The sequence below is a fragment of the Saccopteryx leptura genome, chromosome 4 (assembly GCF_036850995.1).
Source record: "Saccopteryx leptura isolate mSacLep1 chromosome 4, mSacLep1_pri_phased_curated, whole genome shotgun sequence".
Taxonomy (NCBI): Eukaryota; Metazoa; Chordata; class Mammalia; order Chiroptera; family Emballonuridae; genus Saccopteryx; species Saccopteryx leptura.
In genome coordinates, this window is record NC_089506.1 from 213,299,347 (window position 1) to 213,318,606 (window position 19,260).

The 19,260-nt window shown below is 49.8% G+C and overlaps 1 protein-coding gene across 4 annotated transcripts in view; it reads left to right on the forward strand.

Moving 5' to 3' along the window:
• The window catches only part of ABCA3 (ATP binding cassette subfamily A member 3), a 62,344-nt gene that overhangs the window by 22,691 nt on the left and 20,393 nt on the right, over positions 1 to 19,260 (forward strand). For all 4 annotated transcript variants that reach the window (XM_066382848.1, XM_066382850.1, XM_066382849.1 and 1 more), the window contains 10 exons: positions 2,928 to 3,044; positions 3,333 to 3,453; positions 7,964 to 8,137; positions 12,152 to 12,333; positions 14,153 to 14,296; positions 14,838 to 14,967; positions 15,147 to 15,301; positions 15,532 to 15,687; positions 15,975 to 16,185; positions 17,193 to 17,343. In XM_066382848.1, coding sequence (XP_066238945.1) covers positions 2,928 to 3,044; positions 3,333 to 3,453; positions 7,964 to 8,137; positions 12,152 to 12,333; positions 14,153 to 14,296; positions 14,838 to 14,967; positions 15,147 to 15,301; positions 15,532 to 15,687; positions 15,975 to 16,185; positions 17,193 to 17,343 — 1,541 coding nt within the window. The remainder of the gene's footprint in view (positions 1 to 2,927; positions 3,045 to 3,332; positions 3,454 to 7,963; positions 8,138 to 12,151; positions 12,334 to 14,152; positions 14,297 to 14,837; positions 14,968 to 15,146; positions 15,302 to 15,531; positions 15,688 to 15,974; positions 16,186 to 17,192; positions 17,344 to 19,260) is intronic.

The window sequence follows — 19,260 nt, forward strand, 5'->3', positions numbered from 1 at the left end:
CTCTACAAGTATCACTCTAATCGAATGTATCTGAATGAGTAGTGTCATCTATAAACCCATACCAATGACATTGCCAAAATTTCCAAAATGTATTCAAAGTTCCTCTTTTGGCAATATCTGCAGTGCCAGTAAACGACATTTAGAGTGTTCTTAGAGGCCCCCGATCTGATGAGGGGGGTTCTGTCTGCTCGGGCCCCTTAAATAACTTTGATAAAATGATATAATGTTTAGTTTAAATAGTTAGCAGTGGACAATGAAATGGTTCAGAAAATGTTTGTACACGTGCATACCTGCAGATACATAATAAAACCAATGTGGCAAAGTATTTTTTTTTCAGAGAGAGTCAGAGAGAGGGATAAACAGGGACAGACAGACAGGAACGAAGAGAGATGAGAAGCATCAATCATCAGTTTTTCATTGTGACACCTTAGTTATTCATTGATTGCTTTCTCATATATGCCTTGACTGTGGGCCTTCAGTAGACCGAGTAACCCCTTGCTCAAGCCAGCGACCTTGGGTCCAAGCTGGTGAGCTTTTGCTCAAACCAGATGAGCCTGCACTCAAGCTGGCGACCTCAGGGTCTCGAACCTGGGTCCTCTGCATCCCAGTCCAACGCTCTATCCACTGCACCACCACCTGGTCAGGCGTGGCAAAGTATTAAATGATTACTGAATCTATGTGGTTGGTACATGAGTGACCATTGTTGCAGTCTTCCCATTTTTCTGAGGGTGTGAAATTGTTCATAAGAATCTGGGAAATTGCCTGACCTGTGGTGGCGCAGTGGATAAAGTGTCGACCTGGAAATGCTGAGGTCGCCAGTTCGAAACCCTGGGCTAGCCTGGTCAAGGCACATATGGGAGTTGATGCTTCCAGCTCCCCCCTTCTCTCTCTCTGTCTCTCTCTCTCTCTCTCCCTGTCTCTCCCTCTCCTCTCTAAAATGAATAAATAAAAAAAATAATAATAAAAAAGATGGCAAAAAAAAAAAAAAAGAATCTGGGAAATTGATAGCCTGGCTTGGTGCCAGGTTTATAAAAGACCAGCCATGCTGGTTCCCTTTTCCAGACTAGCGCTGTCCATTGGAATATTCCGTGGTGATGGATGGACATGTACTGTGTCTGTTGTCCACTCTGTCACCACTGGGCACTTGTGCCTAGCACAGCTGAGGATTGGAAATAGCCTCGTGTTGCCACTGGCCACTGTAACAAATAGTGGGGCTTTATGTGTCCTGGGACTCCCTGGTCAGTGTGGTCAGTGGAGTAGCTTGGGTTTCCTGACCACACCTCCTGACAGCAAGGCCTATGCCCAGCATCACTATGCGCCTGTCCTTCCTGAGGGGGCCCTGCCCTCACAGCGACAGTCTGGACCCCTCATTTCAGACTGGCAGGAGGGGAAGCGGTGCCTCTGGCTTTTTTTTTTTTTTTTTTTTTTTCTGAAGCTGGAAACAGGGAGAGACAGTCAGACAGACTCCTGCATGCGCCCAACCGGGATCCACCCGGCACGCCCACCAGGGGCTACGCTCTGCCCACCAGGGGGCGATGCTCTGCCCATCCTGGGCGTCGCCATGTTGCGACCAGAGCCACTCTAGCGCCTGAGGCAGAGGCCACAGAGCCATCCCCAGCGCCCGGGCCATCTTTGCTCCAATGGAGCCTTGGCTGCGGGAGGGGAAGAGAGAGACAGAGAGGAAAGCGCGGCGGAGGGGTGGAGAAGCAAATGGGCGCTTCTCCTGTGTGCCCTGGCCGGGAATCGAACCCGGGTCCTCCGCACGCTAGGCCGACGCTCTACCGCTGAGCCAACCGGCCAGGGCTGCCTCTGGCTTTTAAAGCGTTCCCGCAGCCGCTGTTGGTCCTAGAACAGCGCCGGGGCCACACTCTGTGGCAAGGGCATTAGAGTGATTGGCACTAGACAGTGGAGGAGCTGGGCTCCACTCTCCTGACTCAGAACCCCAACACCAGCTGCCCCACCACACAGCTTCTCGGGCAGCAGTAGGGGCACCCAGAGAAGACTGGGAAGCACAGGAGTCTGGGATTGCTCCGAGGAATGAAGGACTGTTGAAAGAGTTCATTAGCTTGGGCCCTGGCCAGTTGGCTCAGTGGTAGAGCTTTGACCTGGCGTGCAGGAGTCCCGGATTCGATTCCCAGCCAGGGCACACAGGAGAAGCGCCCATATGCTTCTCCACTCCTCCCCCTCTCCTTCCTCTCTGTCTCTCTCTTCCCCTCCCGCAGCCAAGGCTCCATTGGAGCAAAGATGGCCCGGGCGCTGGGGATGGTTCTGTGGCCTCTGCCTCAGGCGCTAGAGTGGCTCTGGATGCAACAGAGCAACGCCCCAGAGGGGCAGAACATCGCCCCCTGGTGGGCATGCCGGGTGGATCCCGGTCGGGCGCATGCGAGAGTCTGTCTGACTGCCTCCCCGTTTCCAGCTTCAGAAAAAAAAAAAAAAGAAAGAAAGAGTTCATTAGCTTGGTCAACACAATGCATGCCCACCTCAGGCCCTGACTGAAGCCCTGGGGTGGGGGTGGGGGTAATGGCTGAGTAGAGGGCAAGGGTGAGGGGAAGATGGCTAGTCCTGGCTGAGAAGTAGAGAGGGCATCCAGGTGGGTAGCACTTCTGGGGAAAGGTAGGGAGAGGGTGAAATTCCTCATACCCAAAGGTCAACGGCTGACACGCCAGTGGCACCCATGTCTTCTGTCTCTGGCTGATGTGGGTTTCACTGCTCAATGCCCCTGGCCTGTGGCCCGGGTGTCCTCCATCCTCTCTTGGCCCATGTTTGACCCCTCGCATCTGCAGTCACACTCACACACAAAGGCTCTGAGATGATCAGTGTGAGGAAGGCGGCAGAGCCTGGCGTGGCCGGCAGTGGGAGCTCACCCCTGCGGGGCCGTCGCACGGCTGTGTTGGGCATGATTGGAGCGCATGCTGCTCTTCCCCCAGGAGTACATGCGCATGATGGGACTCAGCAGCTGGCTGCACTGGGCCGCGTGGTTCCTGCTCTTCTTCCTCCTCCTCCTCATCGCAGTCTCCTTCATGACTTTGCTCTTCTGTGTCAAGGTAAATGTGGCTTCAGGAGGGGGTCTGCTGTCAAGAACATGGCATTCGAGTTGATGGGAAAGCCAGAGGCAGCCATAGTCCCGCCGCAGAGACCCTGAGACCATGTGTGCAGATCCCAGGGAGGGCTGCTTGGGCTCAGTAGAGAGGAGCGGTGGTTTCTCAGCCGAGCACTCAGCAGAGGCCCTTCACCAGTCCCCACCCATTTCACTTACGGCTGGAAGGTTTCCCACCTCCGCCTTCCCTGCTCTGCCCTGTGTGTGCTCACCTCTGGGGTGGCATGTCACACAGGTGAAGAAGGACGTGGCGGTGCTCGCACACAGCGACCCCTCCCTGGTGCTGGTCTTCCTGGTCTGCTTTGCCATCTCCTCCATCTCCTTCAGCTTCATGGTCAGCACCTTCTTCAGCAAAGGTGAGTCTTCCTGCCCGTGGGAGGAGAGGACTGTGGGTGATAAAACCTCAGAAAACAGGGCAGTTTCGTGTGGGATACATAGAAAAAACCTAGGAACTGAAGGGTTTTTTGTATTCTGCACCTTCCTTTGAACTTAGTTTTTTGTTGTTGTTTTTTTAATCTTTTCCTCTTTTCCTGCCTTTCTGGTTTCTTTTAAATTTTATTTATTTATTTTTACAGAGACAGAGAGTGAGTCAGAGAGAGGGATAGACAGGGACAGACAGGAACGAAGAGAGATGAGAAGCATCAATCATTAGTTTTTCATTGCGCGTTGCAACACCTTAGTTGTTCATTGATTGCTTTCTCATATGTGCCTTGACCGCAGGCCTTCAGCAGACTGAGTAACCCCTTGCTGGAGCCAGCGACCTTGGGTTCAAGCTGGTGGGCTTTTGCTCAAACCAGATGAGCCCACACTCAAGCTGGCGACCTCGGGGTCTTGAACCTGGGTCTTCTGCATCCCAGTCCGACGCTCTATCCACTGCACCACCGCCTGGTCAGGCTGACCTTAGTTTTCTGGGTCATGAAGTATATCCCTGAATAATACTTTTTTAAATTTTATTTTATTTTATTTGTGTGTTTGTTTATTTATTTATTTATTTATTTATTGGGGGGCAGACAGGGGCATACAGACAGGAGGGAGAGAGATGGGAAGCATCAATTCTTCATTGTGGCACCTTAGTTGTTCATTGATTGCTTTCTCATGTGCTTTTTTTTTTTTTTTTTTTTTTTTTTTCAGAGGCAGAGATAGACAGGGACAGACAGACAGGAACTGAGAGAGATGAGAAGCATCAATCATCAGTTTCTCGTTGCGCGTTGCGACTTCTTAGTTGTTCATTGATTGCTTTCTCACATGTGCCTTGACCGTGGGCCTTCAGCAGACCGAGTAACCCCCTGCTGGGGCCAGGGACCTTGGGTCCAAGCTGGTGAGCTCTTTGCTCAAGCCAGATGAGCCCGCGCTCAAGCTGGTGAGCTCGGGGTCTCGAACCTGGGTCCTTCCGCATCCCAGTCCGACGCTCTATCCACTGCGCCACCACCTGGTCAGGCTCATATGTGCTTTTGCCCGGGGGTTCCAGCTGAGTCAGTGACCCCTTGCTCAAGCCAGCGACCTTGAGCTCAAGCCAGCAACAGCGACCTTTGGGCTCAAGCCAGTGACCATGGGGTCATGTCTATGATCCCATGCTCAAACCAGGGACCTCATGCTCAAGCTGGTAAGCCTAGGCTCAAGCTAGATGAGCCCGTGCTCAAGCCGATGACCTCAGGGTTTTGAACCTGGGTCTTCAGTGTCCCAGGTTGATACTCTGTGCCACTGCCTGGTCAGAATAAAATTGTTTTTAATTATAATTGACATACAATAAATATATTAGTTTTGGGTGTACAGCATAGTGAAGCAACATTTATGTAACTTAGAAAAAGATCACCACAATAAGTCTAGTAATTGACTGTCACTATACATAGTTACAATGAATGATGTTATTGACTCTGTTCCCTATGGTGTACATTATATCCTCATGACTTATTTTATAATGGAAAGTTTGTATTTCTTAATCCCTTTTCCCTTTTCCACCCCCTCCTACACACCTCTCCCCTCTGGATACAGAGAACAAACTGATTTCTCTTGTTGAGGTGCTTGTGCCCTTGCAAATGTGACCCTGCCGAGGGCGGCAGCTGTCCCCCTCATCCTGGGAGCACATATTTATTTTTCTAGCCTTGTCCTACAGAGTTCACCTCCAGCCTTGACATTGCACACCTGACATGACTGATAGTGAGCCCTGAACCCCAGCCTTGTTCTCTGTATCTCTGAGTTTGTTTCTGTTTTATTTGTTTGTTTTTATTCCACATATAAGTGAGATTATATGGTATTTGTCTTTCTCTATCCAACTTATTTCACATAACATAATACTATGTAGATTCATCCATGTTTTTGCAAATGGTAAGATTTCATTCTTTTTTATGGCTGAGTTACTCCATTGTATATATGTACCACATCTTTATCCATTCGTATATTGATGGACACTTAAATTGCTTCCATATCTGTTATTGTAAATAATGCTGCAGTGAACATAGAGATGGGTACATATATCTTTTCAAATAATTGTTTTTCTTTTCTTCAGAGAAATACCTAAGAATGGAATTGCTAGGTCATATGGTAGTTCTATTTTTAATTTTTTGAGGATTCTTCATAGTGTTTTCCATGGTGACTACACTAGTTTATATTCTCACCAACAGTGCACAAGGGTTTCCTTATCTCCACATCCTCCACATTTTTACTGTTTTTTTTTATGATAGTCATTCTGACAAGTGTGAGGTTATATCTCACTGTGGTTTTGATTTGCATTTCCCTGATGACCAGTGGTATTGAGCATCTTCTCACATATCTGTTAGCCAGCTAGATGTCCATTTTAGAGAAATATCTACTTAGGTCCTTTATTTAAAAATGAAATGTGTCAACATTTAGATCTGCATAAGCATTATTTTCCAAATGACCAATGCATCATGTTACAAAATCATGCGAGAAGATTAAGTCATTCAAAGTGCAAATTAAACCAATGGATTTTAGTGTAACAGTATGAAAAGTTTATTGAATAGTTTCATTCCACATAGCACCTAACCTTTAAGAAACTACCACTTGTTGCATGCTGTAGTGTCAAAGAAGGATATCCACAAATATCTGAAGGACTCCTCTTTCAGCTACTTATCTGTGTGAAGCTGATATCTTTATTCACTTCACCCAAAACAATGCAACTCAACAGAGTGAATGCAGAAGCAGATATGATAGTCTAGCTGTATGTAATCTGTTAAGTCAGACCTGCAGAGGTTTGCGAAAATGTAATACAATGCACTTGTCTTACTAAATTATGGGAAAAGTTTTTCATAAAAAATATTTATGTAGGCCCTGGCTGGTTGGCTCAGTGGTGGAGCATCGGCCTGGCGTGCAGGAGTCCCGGGTTCAATTCCCGGCCAGGGCACACAGGAGAAGCGCCCATCTGCTTCTCCACCCCTCCCCCTCTCCTTCCCCTCTGTCTCTCTCTTCCCCTCCCGCAGCCGAGGCTCCACTGGAGCAAAGATGGCCCGGGCGCTGAGGATGGCTCCATGGCCTCTGCCTCAGGCACTAGAATGGCTTTGGTCGCAAAGGAGCAACACCCCAAATGGGCAGAGCATTGCCCCCTGATAGGCATGCCGGGTGGATCCCGGTCGGGTACATGCGGGAGTCTGTCTGACTGCCTCCCCATTTCCAACTTCAGAAAAATACCCCCCAAAAAATTTATGTAAACTTGTAATGGATTTATTCTTGTTATTCTTATTCTTAAATATTTTTAAATTTGTTTAGTATTAATTTTTAATACAGTAAACATTGATATCTATAGATATATCTATATATAGATCTAACTCACATAAACAACGGTTACTTGACATCCTTGATAATTTTTAAGGGAGTAAAGGAGTCTTAAGACCAAAGCATTTGAGGGCTGCCCTATGGACTAAAGCCATGCTGTTTTCCCCACACCTCCACAACCTGGTCCTCACCTCACAGGTCTTTCTCGTGTGTCACCTTCTCATCAAAGCTTTCCTTGGCTACCTGGTCATAGCCACAGTCCCTGGCTCAGGGAATGTCTTGTCCCCATTCTTTGTCTTGTTGGTCATTGGTTGACTGTCTGTGTCCCCACAGGATTATAAACTCAGGTGGGGCTGGCTTTATCTGTCTTGTTTGTAGCTGTCTCCATGGTGCCTGGAACAGGGCCTGGCACAGAGTAGGCACTCAGCAAATACCTGTGGGATGAACGAGTGAATGAGGGAGAAGACCAGGCAAGAAGCAAGGCTGGGGTTCAGGGCTCACTATCAGTCATGTCAGGTGTGCAATGTCAAGGCTGGAGGTGAATGAACTCTGTAGGACAAGGCTGGAAAAATAAATGTGTGGTCCCAGGATGAGGGGGACAGCTGTCGCCCTCTGCAGGGTCACATTTGCAAGGGCACAGGCACCTCAACAAGAGAAAAGTCTTCAGGCCTGACCAGGCAGTGGCACAGTGGATAGAGCGTCAGACTGGGATGCAGAGGACCCAGGTTTGAGACCCCGAGGTCACCAGCTTGAGCGCAGGCTCATCTGGTTTGAGCTAGGCTCACCAGCTTGGACCCAAGGTCGCTGGCTTGAGCAAGGGTCACTTGGTCTGCTGTAGGGGCCCCGGTCAAGGCACATATGAGAAAGCAATCAATGAACAACTAAGAGGCCACAATGAGGAATTGATGCTTCTCATCTCTCTCCCTTCCTGTCTGTCTGTCCCTATCTATCCCTTTCTCTGTCTCTGTCACAAAAAATAAAAATAAAATAAAAGACTTCAGAACAAGCCTGCTGTTCCCAGCACCAGGGCATGAGTCCAGGGAGGGAGTCTGGTAGCTCACCGGCTTCCTTCTGACACATTCATCCAAATTCTCTTGCACGATTTTGTCACACTCCGCTTCCTCTCTCCATCTCTAGCCAACATGGCAGCAGCTGTCGGGGGCTGCCTGTACTTCTTTACATACATCCCCTACTTCTTCGTTGCTCCTCGATACAACTGGATGACTCTTAGCCAGAAGCTCTTCTCCTGTCTTCTGTCCAATGTCGCCATGGCAATGGGAGCCCAACTCATTGGAAAATTTGAAGCAAAAGGTGAGTCTTTTTCTTTTGAGAAACTCCCCTTGCTGATTCAGTTACCCCCAGAGAGAGTCTAAACAGAGGCACCTCCAGCTCCAGGAACAGACACATCACGACAGCTAAGCGAGTGATGCATTTGGAAGACAAGTCCTGAACACCCACTTAGCTGGTGTAGTCCAGGCTTTCAGTTCCCACAGTGCTCTACCTGGGACCAGCTGTTACCGCAGGAAAATGCTAATGGGCGCATCTGCTTCTGCTGACATGGGATTCCACTCAGTCACCTCTGAGTCTGCCTGCATCAGCAGGCATTCCGAATGATTACACCTGTGGTCTCTAAGTCTGTATTTTTTTAAAGAATTTTTTATTTTTCCATTCCAGATGATGTACAATATATTAGTTTCAGGTGTACAACCCAGTGATAAGACATTTATATAACTTATGAAGTGATCACCCCGATGAATCTTGTACCCATCTGACACCATACGTAGTTATTACAGTATTATTGGCTCTGCTGGACTTGACACCCCTTAATGTTCTACCAATTTGTACTTCTTTTTTTTGTTTTTGTTTTTTGTTTTGTATTTTTCTGAAGTGAGAAGCAGGGAAGCGTAGAGTCAGAATCCCACATGTGTCTGACCGGGATCCACCCGGCATGCCCACCAGGGGGTGATGCTCTACCCATCTGGGTCGTTGCTCCATTGAACCAGAGCCATTCCAGCGCCTGAAGCAGAGGCTATGGAGCCGTCCTCAGTGCTCAGGCCAACTTTGCCTCAATGGAGCCTTGGCTGTGGGAGGGGAAGAGAGAGACAGAGAGGAAAGAGAGGGGGAGGGGTGGAGAAGCAGATGGGCACTTCTCCTGTGTGCCCTGGCCAGGAATCAAACACCCAGGACTTCCACACGCCAGGCCGACGCTCTACCACTGAGCTAGCTGGCCAGGGCTGGGCCAGAGTCTTTTTAAAAATTTTTTGCCAATTTGTACTTCTTAACCCCTTCTCCTTTTTCACCATCCTCCAAACCCCCCTCCCAGGTGGCAGCCATCAAAATGTTCTCTGTGTCCATGAATATGTTTCTGTTCTGCTTGTTCATTTATCTTGGTTTAGATTCCACATTTAAGTGAAACCAGATAGTATTTGTCTTCCTCTGTGTGTCAGAGTCCATGGGGTTTGAGCTACCTGTAGCTCTCTTTAAAGTGGTATAATTAGTATCTCTCCACTTCCTAGTTCCTTGAAACCCACAGTGATTTTCAATGAGGATGAGGAAGCCCAAGAGAAAACAAGGGACAGACCAGAACATGGTTTTGTTTTGATTTTTTCATTGATTGATTTTAGAAAGAGAGGAAGGAAGAGAGAGAGAGAAACTTCAATTTGTTGTTTCACATGTGGTTTCACAATGCACTCCTTTGTTGATTCTTGTGTGTACCTTGACCAGGGTGGAACCCGCAACCATGTCATATTGGGATGACACTCTAAACAATTGAACTACCCAACCAGGACCAAACATTGTTTTCTTGATTTTTGTGAAATTTTCTGATTTTTAAAGTATCACAGGGATGAAATAAAAACACTTCTTTGGGCTGTCTTTGGCCTTGTAGGCTCCCACTTTGCAAGCCATTGCGATAGCTGCTCAGATTTCAATTGATGGAGTCAGGCCTGTTCCTCTAACGTGATGAGAGGGCACCTGGCGTAACCCTTCACCTTCCTCCTGCTGGGAAGTCACCAGAGATGGAGAGCTCACTTCTTAGGAGAAGGCCCCGTTGATTTCCCCATCACTTAACCTCCTCTCCCAGAAGGGCCTTGGAGAGGTGGCTGAACTCAGACTGGCCCAGCTCTCTTGCTTGCTCTGTTTCCAAGAGGAGGATTGAGGGGTGCAGGTGAGTCTCTGCGAGGCTGGTGTTATGCTCACATCGTGTCCCTGCAGCTTCTGCCTGTTGTTCTGGCTCCACCAGCAGGAGGTAAAATGTCATCTCCCTTAGACATGACTGATCTGTGTGCGTTTTAAGACCATCTGGGCCCTGCCCCATCCAGATGTTCTCTTTTTTTTTAAGATCTTATTTATTGATTTTACAGGGGGGGGGGGGCAAAAAGTATCAACTCATAGTTGCTTCACTTTAGTTCATTGATTACTTGTTGCTTATCATATCTACTTTGACCGGTCAAGCCCAGGGTTTCAAACTGGTGGCCTCGGCTTTCCAGGTCGATGCTGTATCCACTGTGCAATCACAGGCCAGGCCAGATGTTCTCTTTTCTCAGGCTGAATGCTCTTGTTTCTTCCAGCCATGGAATTCCTAGTTGTTGTAGCTCTGATTGGCGGCATCTGTGGAAGGAAGCAGGTGGATAGCCACAGGAACCTTCGTATAGCTGTATCTATTTTCCCAGTGTGGCATTATCTTAGAATTTTTCTTCTTCAGTTGTCAATGTCTTCTAACCCTTCAGTTTTAAATATACAGTGGGGCAAAAGTAGGTTTACAGTTGTGAGTACATGAAACAGTTCATTCTTGTATTATTATTTATTAATATATTGTTTTCCATACAAACAACTGTAAACCTACTTTTGCCCCACCCTGTATGCGTTCCTCTGTTTAGTAGAGTGATGTATAATGTGGACTTTTTAATGCAGACTCTTCCAGAATGCAAATATTTTTTAAAAAGCCATTTACAAAGAAGAATATAACTATATGACACCTCTCGTTTTTCATAGTTCTGTACTGAATTTTCTTCTCTTTTTTTTTTTTTTTTTTAAGGAGAGGAGGGGAGATAGTGAGACAGAGTCTCACATATGCCTCGACCGGGATCCACCCGGCATCCTCCATTGGTGGTTGACACTTGAGTCAACCGAGCTGTTTTTAGTGCCTGAGGTCAATGCTTGGACCAACCGAGCTATCCTCAGCCCCCGACTGATGCTTGAACCAATTGAGCCACTGGCTATGGGAGGGGAAAAGTTGGAAAAGGGGTGGAGGAGGGGAAGAGAAGCAGATGGTCACTTCTTGGGTGCCCTGATCAGGGATTGAACCTGGAATGTTCACACTCCTGGCTGATACTCTATCTGCTGAGCCAACTGGCTAGGACCTGAATTTTCTTAAAACAGACAGATTTCTCATTGTTTGAAATTGAACACTAATCGAGGCCAGAAAACAGCCATTTTTATCAGGGAGTCTTGAGCAACAGAAGGTCATCTAGCTACACAGAATTCCAAAGCATCGTTTGGACTGTGCCATTGCAAGACCAAGAGTAGATAAAACAGTATAAGCACCTCTAAATAGAGCTTTCTCTGTGTCCAAAGTATTTTTTTTTAATTTTTCTAAAGTTGGAAACGGGGAGGCAGTCAGACAGACTCCTGCATGCATGTGCCTGACTGGGATCCACCCGGCATGCCCACCAGGGGGCGATGCTCTGCCCATCTGGGGCGTTGCTCTGTTGCAACCAGAGCCATTCTAGCGCCTGAGGCAGAGGCCATGGAGCCATCCTCAGCGCCCGGGCCAACTTTGCTCCAATGGAGCCTTGGCTGCGGGAGGGGAAGAGAGAGACAGAGAGGAAGGAGAGGGGGAGGGGTGGAGAAGCAGATAGACGCTTCTCCTGTGTGCCCTGGTCAGGAATCAAACCCAGGACTCCTGCACGCCAGGCCGACGCTCTACCACTGAGCCAACCGGTCAGGGCCGTATTTTTTTATTTTTAAAAAGACTTATATGAAATGCACACTGTTACAGTGTTGGGTTTACCCCAAATCACATATGTGTGTGTGTGTGTGTGTGTGTGTGTGTGTGTGTGTGTGTGTGTGTATGCATATGCATATCATGTGCAGGGATATGTGTTTGTGTATTTATATGTTATAAATCAAACGTGAGCCTATCTAGTCAATTAATGAGCTTTTGCTGGTTCTAGAACATCGATTTTGTGACTTTTGTGTTCAAGACCTTGGAGAGAGTCCTCAGATTCACTCTAAAGCAGGAAAGAAGTCCTGCTGCTTTGCAGTGGCTGTGTTCGGGGAGCAGCTGCAGGTCTGCTTCAGGCCTATTCCTGGTATGTCTTCCAGGCATGGGCGTCCAGTGGCAAGATCTCCTGAGTCCTGTCAATGTGGACGACGACTTCTCCTTTGGACAAGTGCTGGGCATGCTGCTGTTAGACTCCGTCCTCTATGGCCTGGTGACCTGGTATGTGGAGGCCATCTTCCCGGGGCAGTTCGGCGTGCCCCAGCCCTGGTACTTCTTTATCATGGTGAGTCCTAATGCCCTGCTCCTCCCGCCAGCCACCTCTGGGTCAGGGTCAGGTGGGAGCAGGTTTCCTTAGCCTCATTCCACTTGCTCCAGTCCCTGATACTCATGCCTAGTCGGCCGGGACATAGGACCTGGCCCTGGGCTCAGTTGATGAGCAGTACATCCTAAGGGCCCTGAGACCACACTCACACCCCCCACCTCCCGAGGTGATCCCTGCACTCGAGGGTCTGAGAGAAGGAGCTCGTGCTGGCCCAGCAGACACAGCAGCAGCACACCTCACCCTCAGCTTCTCTTTCTTGTCACTTACTGGGTTTTCTGTGTACAAAGTAATATGGCTTCTTGTAAAAATGATTGCATTGCAGAATATATAGCACTGTCCCCGAGACGAACACTGTTGATATTTGGATGTATAGTTCTTCTGACTTTTTCCAATACATAGACTATCCTTTAGCACAGTGTTTTTCAACCACCAGTCCATGGACAGGTACCAGTCCGCCAGAATTTTCGTGCTGCTCTGAGAAAGAGTTAACCACCCTGTTGTTATATGAAGATTATTGAGTCCATAATCATTGGGACCAGTAGTTAAAAAAACACCACTCTAGCATACATGGGTGTGTACATTTATTTTTAGAAAAAGAGATGATATTATAAAAACGCTTAAAACTTGCTTTTTTTTAACCTATAAGTGCACCTTAGATATCTTAAGTACATATATATAGAGAGAGATCTTTAAAAAAATTTTTTTTGTGTGTGGCAGAGACAGAGAGAGTCAGAGAGAGGGACAGATAGGGACAGACAGACAGGAAGGGAGAGAGATGAGAAACATCAATTCTTTGTTGCGGCTTCTTAGTTGTTCATTGAATGCTTTCTCATATGTGTCTTGACCATGAGCCTTCAGCAGACCAAGTAACCCCTTCCTCTAGCCAGAGACCTTGGGCTCAAGCTGGTGAGCCTTGCTCAAACTAGATGAGCCCTCACTCAAGCTGGCAACCTCGGGATCTCGAACTTGAGTCCTCCGTGTCCCAGTCCGACACTCTATCCACTGCGCCACCACCTAGTCAGGCTTTATAAGATTCTCCTCTCTAAGGCTTACCTCCGCGGGAGTTCTTTCAGGGCCCTGCTCTCCCCTTTCCTGTGGCCCTGCCCACATCCCTGTGTTCCCTGTGCCCACAGGCCACCCTCAGCAGTGGGGTATTGTACAGTGTATAGTCTTACCCCTCAAACATCCTGTCCCTGTGATGGACAGACAGAGGATGGAGGGTCACTGTTCTCTAGACAGGTCAGGGCTTGTCCTTGTGGAGACAAAGGGTGGAGAGTCATCCTCTAGAAAGGGCGGGGCAAGACTTCCTCATAGCAGAGGAAGGCCTGGTCCTGCTTGGTTACAGGCTTCTGAGTAGGAGTAAGGGTGCAGTTGGGGGCGTGGAAAGACGGCCTCTTTCATCTTCTGCCCTGACATCACTCTGGATTGGAACATTCACTAATCTGTCTGTTTTTAAATGTCACTGTTTGCTTTGTCTCTGTCTCCCATCTGAATTGATATGATATGACAATACCTGTAAACTGCCATCATGCCGGACGACAGATTAGGAAGCTGAGGCTGAGCGCTTCCCCGGGCGTAGAGAGTGAGGGGCCATGCTGGCATCTGCCCCAGCCCTGGGGGGCTCTAAGTGGTATCCCCTGTGCAGCAGCATGGTGAGCGGAAGACCAAGGGCTCGCTGGTGCATGCTGTTAGCATGTCAGTTAGTTGTTGTTCTGTTTGTCACAAACACAGTGACCCAACGTGGATCAGCCACCTGAAACCCATTTGATTTCCATCCTAGCCCTCGTATTGGTGCGGGCACCCAAGGACGGTTTTAGGGAAAGAGGAAGAAGATCATGACCCTGAAAAAGCCCTCAAGACAGAGTACTTTGAAGCTGAGCCAGAGGATCTGGTGGCCGGGATCAAGATCAAGCACATATCCAAGGTGTCACACCCTGAGGGGACAGGCAGGGAAGGGGGACTTCGGAGTCTCAGGTGGTAAGACCTGCTGCCTTGCCCATGGCTCTCTCCAAGCTGGTGACTGTTCTCTGGGCCTTGTTGTCTCCTGGGTCCTCCGGGGTACTTTCTACCAGCTCTCCCAGGCACTGGCCACCACTCAGACTCTGGGTCCCCAAGGCCCAGTGTGGTGACTCAGGGTTGAATGAATAGACTGCACCTCTCAGCAGCTTTACAGTGAACGCTTGCTGTATTGGCCACACAGGGATGCCTGTCTCACAGGCCTTTGATACGAGACACAGAGGATGTTGGGTCCTATTGGGAGTGGGGGAGGCGGAGAACCGCGGGGGCAGCGTGGCCTCCAATCAGCGCTTTATTTGAAACTTCCTGCCTCTTGCCTGCTGGCTGGTGATGCTGGGCATGGTCCCCTCTGAGATCCTCGGTGGTTATCCAGAAGGGAGTGGGAGGGACTCGCGGAGTAAGTTCCTGAGGGCCCTGAAGTCCAGGGGATGCCTCTGCCTCTGCTGCAGGTGTTCAGAGTGGGGAACAAGGGCAAGGCAGCCGTCAGAGACCTGAACCTGAACCTGTACGAGGGCCAGATTACTGTCCTACTCGGCCACAACGGTGCAGGAAAGACTACCACCCTTTCCATCCTCACAGGTGAGGGGCCACAGGGCCACCACGGCAGGAGTGGGGTGACCAGCAAAACGACTCACAGGCGGGTTCTCGGGCAAATCAAGGGACAACTGCGTGGGCACGGCGAGACCATCGCGCCTATGCAGTCTGGCAGGGTGTCCAGTGGAACCTAGCGAAGCCTTTGGTTTTCTTCTTGGCCGCAGGTCTTTTCCCGCCAACCAGTGGGCGGGCATATATCAATGGGTACGAGATTTCACAAGACATGGCTCAGATCCGGAGGAGCCTGGGCCTGTGCCCGCAACACGACATTCTGTTTGACAACCTGACAGTTGCAGAGCACCTGTATTTCTATGCTCAGGTGAGCCAGCAGGGGGTTCTGGTCGTGTTTGTTCCTTAGCCCGCACGCTTGGCTTTCCCAGGCAGCCAGCTGAGCCCTTAGCCTCCCATACACTTGGGGCAGGGGAGGTGGGACGGGGAGTCAGCACTGGAAGGCCAGCACAGGAAAGGATGAGACGGTGCAAAGAGGTGGCTCATGGGATGGCCCCATCAGAAGCCCCTGCCAGATCTCTGTGTCCCCTGCTATTTCAGCTGAAAGGCTTGTCCCGCCAGAAGTGCCCTGAAGAAGTCAAACAGATGCTGCACACCCTCGGCCTGGAGGACAAGCGGGACTGCCGGAGCAGGTTCCTGAGCGGGGGCACAAAGCGCAAGCTGTCCATTGGCATCGCCCTCATAGCGGGCTCCAAGGTACGACCTGAAGGACACAGGTCGGGGCCCCCATGTGTGGCAGACAGACACTCGGGGCAGCAGGGTCCAAGGGCATTGCCCTCTGACTCCTACCAGGCCCGAGCCAGCTGCTGGCTCTGCAGCTGGGGCCCAGGAATCTTGGGTCTGGGCACAGTGGACAGACACTCTGGTGAGGGCAGTACTGCTGCATCTTTGTGGAACTCCAGCCACACAGGGCTGACGGCACAGCCAGCCTGGGCCTGGGATGCGGCTCTGCTGTTGTCACAAGGCTGCTCTCTGCCCTCCAGGTGCTGATGCTGGATGAGCCCACCTCAGGCATGGATGCCATCTCCAGAAGGGCCATCTGGGACCTCCTTCAGCAGCAGAAGAGTGACCGCACCATCCTGCTGACCACCCATTTCATGGATGAGGCTGACCTGCTCGGGGACCGCATTGCCATCATGGCCAAGGGGGAGCTGCAGTGCTGCGGATCTTCACTGTTCCTCAAACAGAAGTATGGTGAGTGCTGGCGGCCGGAAGCGGGCTGGGCGGCCCAACTGCCACTCCGCACGGGTCAGTGTCACTGAACCAGCCCACTGAAGAAAGTGCTCGGTGTTAACTTCCACGGAGGGCCCCTGAGATCAGGCAGGGACAGACCCTCCCTAGACTTCCTGTCTGGATGGAGGAAGTGGGGCCTCTAGAGGGAGACCCAAGGCCCCAGGCAGAGGGGATTGTGAGAATGAAGAGGGAAGGAAGTGGGGCAGATAGTCCTGATTTCATTAGAGTGACAATTAGGAGTGGCCAGTGAAACAGCAGTCAAGGACCAGGGCTGCCAAGAGTGCCCTTGGAGAGACCAAGTACATTTGCCAACGTTGGAGCTCTCCAACCAGCAAGGGGCCTGCGACACGGTCCAGGGCTGGTGAGTTGCATGTGGAATCAGGACCCTCTTTGCTACGTGGGCATGGCTTCCTTTCTCAAGGGCAGCAGCTCATGGTCCAGTATGCCAGGTCCCATCCGCATTCTGCTAGTGGGAAGGAGCAAAGACAGAAGACGTGACACACCCAGGAGTTGCATACCTTCCTTCTGCTGCTTCCTCTGGCGGGCACACAGTCATGTCAAACAGATGGTGACCCAGTGTAGTTACCGTCAGGCTGCTGGGGGCTGGAGAGGAAGCCTTTATCCTGGGGTTCCATTACTGAGGAGCAAGGAGAACAGGTCTTGGGGACAGTATCTACTACAGCCTCTGAGACTTGAAGTCCAAAGTCTGGCTTGGGTTCCGCTCCTTATCATGCTCAGCACCCAAGTTTTTCAGCATCTCTTCCCAGCCAGGTAGCAGGAGGCAAGCCCCTCAGGACAGCTCTGAGATGTTGCAGTGTGCATTCATTCTGGTTCAGCTGCCCCCTGCTCTCTAGCCCCTTTCCCATGAGCCTGCCACAGTCATGAGCCCACCACGGTCATGAGCCCAAGGGCCCAGGTAGGCCAGGGGCCCTGGGAGGTAGCGCATGTGGGGCTCCGCCGTGTTCCAGGTGCAGGCTACCACATGACCCTGGTGAAGGAGCCGCACTGCAACGCCGAGAGCATCTCCCGGCTGGTCCGCCACCACGTCCCCAATGCCTCTCTGGAGAGCAGCGCTGGAGCAGAGCTGTCCTTCATTCTCCCCAAGGACAGCACGCACAGGTTCGTGTCCCAGGGAGAGCACATAGGTACAGGTCCGACAGTGGGGCTCAGTGGGCCTTGAAGGCTCCGTGCTTCGAGTCACAAACTCTGCACCTGTCAGGCCTGGCCAGTGAGTGTCGCTCAGGTCCTGGGCCTGTGACAGTCTGCTTGGTGAATCTGCTTGCTGGGTCTAAGGTGCCAGGCCTCCTTGTGCAATGAGATGGGAGAAACTTCACTTGTACCTGAAAAACAGAAAAGTGTTTGATTATTCAAAAGGAAGTTCAGTGCATTGATCACACTGGGTGAAGTGTGCACAGCAACCTATCCAAAGTTCTCTGTTGAACTGTGAATTTGTATGTCCTCTTGGTCTTAGAATTTGAGTCATGGACACATGCCTCATAAACAGAGCAGACTACCAGTGTGGGAAGTGAAAAACCAAACTTTTGTGTGTGTGGCAAAGACAGGGAGAAAGAGAGAGGGCAGACAGGGGCAGACAGACAGGAAGGGGGAGAGATCAGAAGCATCAATTCTTCATTGTGGCACCTTAGTTGTTCATTGATTGCTTTCTCATATGTGCCTTTACCAGAGGGCCACAGCAGAGTGAGTGACCCCTTGCTCAAGCCAGCAACCTTGGATTCAAGCCAGTGACCTTGGGCTTCAAGCCAGAAACTTTTGGGCTCAAGCCAGCGATCATGGGGTCATATTTATGATCCCACGCTCAAGCCAGCAACCCAGTGCTCAAGATGGTGAGCCCACATTCAAACCGGATCAGCCCGTGCTCAAGCCAGAGACCTCGAGGTTTTGAACCTCAGTCATCTGCGTCCCTGTCTGATGCTCTATGCACTGTGCCACCACCTGTTCAGGCGGTAAAAAGCCAAACTTGATTCATATTCTGAAACTTTGGGACACAAATCTTTTTTTTTTTTTTTTTAACAGAGAGAGAGATAGATAAAGACAGACAGACAGGACCAGAGAGAGATGAGAGGCATCAATCATCAGTTTTTCGTGGTGACACCTTAGTTGTTTATTGCATTCTCACATGTGCCATGACTGTGGGACTCAGCAGAGGGAGGAACCCCTTGCTTGAGCCTGCGACCTTGGGCCCAAGCTGGTGAGCTTTTGCTCAAACCAGATGAGCCTGTGCTCAAGCTGGCAACCTCGGGGTCTCGAACCTGGGTCCTTCTGCATCCCAGTCCGACGCTCTATCCACTGTGCCACCGCCTGGTCAGGCGGGACACAAATCTTAAAAGTACATTTAATCTTGCTATAAGACCAATTGAGTAATGTGGTTTTAATAACTACATAGTGTTCCCTGACGGATATATAATTTATATATAACATCTACGCTATTATCACATGCTCATGGTTTTCCAAAAAAAAAAAATGCTATTGAACATCCTTCTAGAAAACTTTGTGTCCAGATTTCCAGTGATCCCCTTAGGACAAATTCCCAAAAGTGGGGTAATAAATAGGACCAAATTACCTTCTAGAAAAGTGGTATGTTTGGATTTCCTATCAGTAGGATAGGAGAGTGTTCATTTTATTCTACAGTAGTTATGTTTGAGTACATTTTTAAATATTTGTGGCCCTGGCTGGTTGGCCCTGTTAGGATAGAGCGACGGCCAGGCATGCAGAAGTCCTGGGTTCGATCCCCGGTCAGGGCACACATGAGAAGCCACCATCTGCTCTTCTCCTTCTCTCCCCCTTCTCTCCTTCTTCCCTTCCTGCAGCCAGTGGCTCAGTTGGTTCAAGCGTTGGCCCCAGACTGTGAGGATAGCTTGGTTGGTTTGAGTGTTGGCACTTAGCACTGAGAATAGCTTGGTTGATTCGAGCATCAGCCCCACATGGGGGTTGCTGAGTGGATCCCAGTTGGGGCGCATGCAGGAATCTATTTCCCCTCCTCTTGCTTAAATATATATATTTATAATACCTATCTGA